Source organism: Corvus brachyrhynchos, unplaced genomic scaffold (assembly GCF_000691975.1).
Source record: "Corvus brachyrhynchos isolate BGI_N302 unplaced genomic scaffold, ASM69197v1 scaffold661, whole genome shotgun sequence".
NCBI classification, from domain to species: domain Eukaryota; kingdom Metazoa; phylum Chordata; class Aves; order Passeriformes; family Corvidae; genus Corvus; species Corvus brachyrhynchos.
Genome location: NW_008236246.1, coordinates 29,017 through 36,086, shown reverse-complemented (window position 1 = coordinate 36,086; position 7,070 = coordinate 29,017). Strand labels below are relative to the sequence as shown.

The 7,070-nt window shown below is 52.5% G+C and overlaps 1 protein-coding gene across 1 annotated transcript; it reads right to left on the bottom strand.

Moving 5' to 3' along the window:
- Positions 1-728: 728 nt before the first annotated feature.
- Positions 729-3,234, bottom strand: LOC103624266 (immunoglobulin superfamily member 1; the record flags this gene model as incomplete). Its single annotated transcript, XM_017746937.1, has 4 exons — positions 1,771-3,234; positions 1,624-1,659; positions 1,157-1,426; positions 729-925 (listed from the first exon to the last, which is right to left on the bottom strand). Coding segments are annotated over exons 1-4 (534 nt in total), but the record flags the coding sequence as incomplete, so codon positions are not given.
- Positions 3,235-7,070: the final 3,836 nt, after the last annotated feature.

Below are 7,070 nucleotides of genomic sequence, written 5' to 3'. Positions count from 1 at the left end.
AGCCTCAGCCCTGAGGAGCCCCAGCAGGAGCAGGAGCCCGGCCCCCAGCGCCAGGCGCACGACGTTGCACAGCGTGTAATCTGCAGGGGACAGAAGGGACGGTCACTGGGGAGGAACCCCCGGGAGATCCAAGGCCAACGGAGTCCTCCCATGGGGGCAGCAGGGGATCCGAGGGGACATACAGGGCAAGGGGACACCCCAGGGAGGTCCTGGGCTAAAGAGACACAACGGGAAGTTCATAGGGAGTAAAGGGAGCCCCGAGGGGGCCGCCAGCTGCACCTCACACATCCCTGTCCCCTGGGACACCCCCTACTCTCAGCCTCTCACCTGTGACCCCACCCAGTGGCACCGAAGATGGGAAGGAGCAAAGAACATGGAGCTGGCCCTCAGATGCCACTGCCAGCCAGATGGTGACACTGAGCTGTGACAAGATGTGTGGCTGTCCCTGGGGCTGGGAGGTGCAGGGAGAGGTGTCCTCTGACTCTTATCCCCACCTGTCAGCCCAGCAATCCTGTATCTGTAGGGTCTGTAGGTCATCTCTAGGCTCTCTGAGGAGCTGGCCAGGCTCAAACACAGCTGAAGGAAGCTGGAACCCTCTGCTCGGACCCCTCTTACAGCTGCTTTCCTGCCCTAAATCCTCTTTTCTAGTTCCCCCAGGATGTGACAGATTGCAGGGAGGAAGAGTAGAGCAGGATGTGGCTGGGGGATGTCTCACCTCTCACCACCCCGCCGTCCCCTTTCTGCACGTGGGAGAGGTTGTAGTCACCTTGTTCCCTTGGGAGCAGCTGGGCTCGGATCTGGCCCTCCAGGTACAGGTAACAGCCGGTGCTGGGGTGTGTGGGGGTGCAGCGCAGCATCACGTCAGCTCCCACAGTCACCTTGTGCCCAGGCAGGACAGAGAGGTCGGGTCTGGGGAGACGGAGCTCTGTGGGGACAGGACAGGGAATGAGAAGGCGTAGAGGGTTTTGACATGGTGCCAGGAGCACCAGGATCTCTGTGAAGCCACCAGCTGGCTCAGGCGGAGGTGAAGATGGTCCCCACCTCCCTAAGCCACTGAAGAAGAGAAAAACCCTGCCCATCATGGAAATGGCCATGGGCATCCTGGTGTGCCCTGGGACATGTGACCCCACAAGAGGGGAAACAGCACATCCCTTACCTTCCACAGAGACTTCCAGTTCATCACTGCGAGCCAGCACAGTGCCTCCCTCCAGGTAATGGCAGACGTAGGTACCTCTATCCTCATAGGTGGCATTAGAGATGGAGAACTCGGCCCTGCTGCCACTCTGCTCCAGGGTACGGAGCTGGTGGCTGCCCTTGTACAGCACAAAGCTCCCATAGCTGTGCTGGCAAGTGCAGCAGATGGTGGTGGATCCTCCTGGTGGGATCACCCCAGGTGGCTTCTGGTAGATGGAGATTGTGGGGGCACCTGCACAGGGAGAGAGATGCTGCCAGACAGACAGGAAACCCCCAGCAGCTGCCCTGCCGTGAGCCCGGGGCTGCCACCAGGCTCTGTCTCCACACAAGGGTGAGTTTTGTTCCAGGGGACTGTGGAAGAGCCCTGTGGGAGATGGGTGGACCCAGAAATGTGTCCAAACTCCCCATCTACCTCCTCAAGATACTCACTTGGTGTAGCCTCGCTCTGTGCCACCAGCCAAGCGCCTGCAAGAGAAGCAGCTGTGTCACATCTCTGTGGAGTGTCTGGACACCTCCTGTCATCCTCTGGGAATCTCCTGTCACCCTCTGGGAATCCCCACAGCCTCTGGCACTCACCGAAGGCAATCACATGGGTCACAGGCAGCATCACGTCCCTCTTGGCTCCCTCTCTCCCTCTCGGCTCAAGCAGGGCTTCTTCAGAGGAAGGCTTTGGTCAGATGCACTGAGCAGTTAGGTGGGTTCTTGTGGCTCCTGATATGACCTCGTTGCCACAAGCCACCTTCTGTCCCACGGCTTGGGTTTCTGTAGCACGACTGCAGGGCTGGGATGGTTGAACTGGAACCACAATGTCCCAGTCACATGCCCAGGGCTGGGCCCCCGTGACCACTTAGGATCCTGCAGACCTTGGGGGAAAGGCTATCAGGACTTTTTGTTTCTCTTTCTTAGTTCCGGTCACTTGATGGGGAAATGGCTTCCTCTCTGCCTTATGAAACAGGGGGTTGTTTCACAACCACAAACCCACAAGTTTGGTGGCTCAACAGAATGGAATAGGAGGGAAGGAACTTGACTTCCCTTTTGGCCGTCTCAGGGGCAGTTCTGTCTTTCTGGCCCACAGTGTCTGTCATTGCAGGAGGGACAGCAATACCTCCTACCTGTAGGTCTGGATGCACCCCACAGGGCTGGTCCCACTCCTCATCCATCCAGGCCCCCCCAGTCCCACACTGGAGCAACTGATGGTCCTTACTCCAAACAGCTGCTCTCTTCCACCCCACACCTGGAGCCAGGTGCACCTCAGCTGCACCTTCTCTGGGTTGGCCAGTGATGTAAACAGAGCTCCCTTTGCCAGTAATGAAGGGCTAATTAAACAGGGGAAGTTGCTTGCACTTCTGGATGTGGGAGAAGGGAACGGATGGATTGTGGCACTGTGGCTGTGTGAGACACGTGGCAGCTTGTCCAGGGGTCCTGCTCTGAAGGCAGCAGCATCTGTAGCTCCCTGCCCTCCTGTGAGCTGCACGCAGCACACCCTGTCCTCTCTGTGTCTGCAACCTCTGCAACCTCTGCCACAACTGGTCCCTGCAGGAAAAACAGGGCAGGCTCAGGGCTGAATAGGTGCAGGTTATATGGGTGTAAACCAGGGGAAAAGGCAAAGCTGGACTTCTCTGGGACCCCTGTGGTCCCTTTTAGACCCTTCTCTACCCTTTTCTTTCTTCCCTCTTCAGCCTTTTTGGTCTCCCTTGGAGATACCATGGGTGAGGAGAAGTTTTGGCAGCAGGGTGCCCTATGGCCTCCTCCTGTTCTGGGCACCTCCTCTGGCCCTCTCTACTGTCTAACCACCCTTTGCCTCCCCAGCCTCAACCGATTCTTGGCATCTCCCTGGAGAGCCTCCTTTCAGGCCCATTTGTTTCCACAGCCCCCACTGGCCACACCAAACTGCTCTGGGCTCACCAGTGCCCAGTGGACAAGAAGCCCTGGCCACGCTGTGGTTCTGGCCTGGCCCCCCTGGCCTGGCTCACACTGTCCAGGATGATGTTGGTGGCATCGCCGTGGGCCCATCCATGGGCACATTGGAATCCTCACCCTCCTCTCCAGAGCCTTTTCTCACATCCCTCAGCCTGAGACTGACCTCTGGGTGCACATCCAGGGCATGGGACCATGGAAAGAGCTTTCCTGCTCCATCACCGCTGTTAGGAGTTGCCTGATCCAGCAGCCTGAGAGAGAGGAGGCTGCCACAGCTCCAAGCCCCCAGATCCAAGCAGTTGTGGAGCCGACAGAGGGTCACGCATAGACACGGCCAGTTCCACAGGTCTGGACAGGCACACAGGGCCTCCCACAGACAGCACCAACAGGCCTCTTATCGTACCTCTGCAAGCACATTTGAGCTTAAATATCAAAAGCTTTAATGAACAGTATACTGTCAGAGTCCTACCACCACAAATGGTTCTACAGGGGGTATGGAGAGATGTGGCTGGAGACAATTCCTCATATCCACTTAAGCAGCCCCAAAGAACTCCCCTGTGATCTGGGCTTCACCCGCAGCTACAGCTACACCTCCCTCTACTGCCCGAAGGTGGCTCCCCTTGCATTGCCTGCAAGACAAGGCTGCTGCACATCTTACCTCACCAGCAAGTGAAATGTCATCCTCTGACAGGAATCAGTATCCCTGTCATTCCTGATCTCGGCCAGTTTAGCCCTTTCTACCATTGGATGTTCTCACCTTAGAATCACAGAATATGCTGACCTGGAAGGGACCCATCAGGATCATCGAGTCCAACTCCTGGTTACAGTGCAAATATGTGAAACAGTAGTGTCTTGGGGTGACTTTATGTTGTGTATCCCATATCACTGCCCTATGCCCAGAAATTAACTTTGTGCCTTTCTATGCCTCTAAACTGAGCCTGAGAGGGGGAAGGAAAAACAGAGAAAAACTTTTTCAAAGCAGTTTGCAGCTTGTTCAAGGTCACACACAGATAGCGTTTTTTTTTTCCAGGGGAGGGAGGAAACACCCGGCTTGCGGCTTCCCGGTCAGCTTTTGGCCAGTTGTTCAGCTGCTTTTTCTCCGGAGAGAGAGTTGAATTATTTTTTCCTTCCCTGGAATTTCGGACTTTCTCCCTTTTCCACTGGACTGCTACAATATTAGAACACATCAGGAGGACCTTCCACCGAGCGCAGAGGGCCTGGCCCTGCGCCAAGCCCCAGCTCCGAGGAGACCAACAGGAGGACTCTAACAGTTTCCCAGGTTTTTTCTCCACAGTGAGAGATTTTATTATTTAGCATTATTTTCCTTTTCCCGTGTGTTTGTTAAATAAATAGTTTTATCTCCTTCACTTTCCTTCGAGGAAAATTTATTTTTTCCTGAACCTGGTGGGGGAGGGGTGGTTGTGCCTTCTCTCCGAGGATATATTTCTAAGTTTGGCCAAACCGGTACAAGTAGGTTCTTCTTCTTTTGGCCCTGAAGGAAACCACTGTTATATAATATTTCCCTTTCAGTTCTCTACATTCCTCAGTTTAATTCTGCAGCCTCGGGTCACTGGCTAGAGCAGTACTACATCCATAATAGAATAAACAGGGAAGGATAAAGAAATACAAGCTGTTTCCAAACCATGCAAATACCACAAGCAACCATCCCTGCTGCCAAAATCCAGCAGCTGCAGTGCTCCCAGTCAGCACAGCAGACTCCAGTAATGATCTTCTACCTGCTCACTGGTGGCACCATCATGGACCATGAGCCCATGCCTCCCCACAGCCCTGCAGGCCTTGGCTGTCACTTCCTGCCTGGATTCTCCCTGGCTGTTGCTGGAGGTGTTAATCACAAACACATGCAGAAGCTAAGCATGAAACAATCTCTTCCTCCACCTGCCTGTTCACACACCACCACCTGAGCACGTCCTCCAGTGTCAAGGCCAGATAGCAGCAAGGACCAGCCTGAAGCAGACTTCCCAGGAAAGGTGGCTGTAGAAATGTCAGGGCAGATTCCACATTGTTCTAGACCTGTCTCTGCTGAAGAGAAGCAGCAAACTCGGGCTCCCGAGGCAAGCAGCATCAACCCACAGTTCACTGAAGTACACCCAAGATTCAACAGGCTGCAACGTTGACTGTAATTTGTGCCCCAGACATTTTTAGATTTTAACCATTAAGCTAAGCCACAAATGGTTTTTTCCCTGTCACACAAATTTTGGAATTTTGGTAAAAAGCCAAAAACTTGGAAAATAATGCTGTTCAAGAAGACAAATGGGAAGAAATTCCTAAGATTGAATTTTAAAAATAGTTTACGTAAATAATATTTTTATCTTTTTTTATTAATCTTTCACACTTTAGACTATGAATTAACTAAAATACTGTGATAAAAGCATTGTCTTGAATTATAAAATAGTAGAATATTCTTCTTGGAAAGATCAACAGGAAAACATTTTTTCCACCTGAATTGTTTCAGATTAGTTCAGAATAATAAGAACTGATCCTTTCTTACAGGCAGGTTTTATTGGTTTCTTTCAGTGAACCTGCATTTTCCAAAAGAGAAAGCAAATAATTAAAATTATAAGGTCAGACTTGGTTTGGGTTCTACTTCCTTTTCTTATGATCTGCCTATTTTTGCCTTTCATTTTCAGTTTCAGTTTTTCAAATTTTGCCTTAATTCTGAGAGCCAAGATTCTGGAGAATAAGTGTTTAATTAGATCCCTCCCTCCCTGTCCCTCATCTGTCCTGGCTGTGCTACATCCAGAGAGAACTACAAGGAAGACTTTGCTCCAGACGTGCAAAACTGCTCCAAACAGCCCAGGAGATGCCTCAGCTTGCTCTGTCCACCTCAGCCCAGCACCTGAGAAAAAACAGAGAAGAGAAGGGTCAGTTTTATTACACCTATCAAGGGAAGGACTCATTTTACGTACCTTCTGTCATGGTTTAATCCCAGACAACAACTCAGCCCCACACACAGTCCCTGGTGGGACAGTGGAGAGAATCAAATGGTAAAAGCGAAAAAACCCTTGTGGTTTGAGATAAAGCTGTTTACTAGGGGAAGCAAAAGCTGCACATGCAAGCAATGCAAACCAAGGGAATCATTCCCCACTTCCCACTGGCAGGTTCAGCCATTCCCAGGACAGCCTGGCTCCATCACGGTAACGGTGACTTGAGAAGACAAATGCCATCACCCAAACATCCCCTTCTCTCTTCCCCAGCTTTCCCTGTGAGCACATCCTCTGGTGCAGCAGCAGCTATGTGTCCCACTGTCCCCTGGCTGGCCAGTGGTCAGGGCACCACTGCAGGACCCATCCCCATCCCTGCAGAGGGGGAACATGGAGCAGAGGCCCATGGCTGGCTGCAGTCCCACCACAGCTCTGAGGGTCACAGGGATGAGCGTCTTGGAGGAGTGTGAATCTGCCTGGAGAGGGGTCGAAGCCACGGAGCACTGACTTGCACACCATTGCACTCAGGAGCAAGGAAGACATGAGGAGGCTTCCCTGCAGAGGTGTCTCACTGCATCCCCTGACATTTGTCCTACATTTGCCCCAAGTCACTGTGCCCTACAGGTTCCTTCTTCCCACATTCCAAGTGGTCTTATGTCTTTGTGGTCTTCTTGCCTGCAGTCTGCAGTCCAGTAACCTCAATGTGGCATCCTTGTGATGTCCTGTGGTCCCCACATGGTCTATAACGCTCCATGGGACAGAAATTTGTCTTATGTGATCTATACAGTGCAAGTGATCTCCATAAGGTCCCATGGTCCATTTGATACAGCCCCTTCATCAAGGAGAGTTCAGATATTTCTGCAGGCCAGCCTTAGGCAGGAGAGCGGGCCCTGATGGCCCTGGGCCCCTAGCACTATCCCCACATATTCACATACCACATCCCTGTAGCTGTATCCCCATGTATTCCCATACCCCATCCACATACCCACATTCCCATGTCCCTGCCCCATAGCCAAG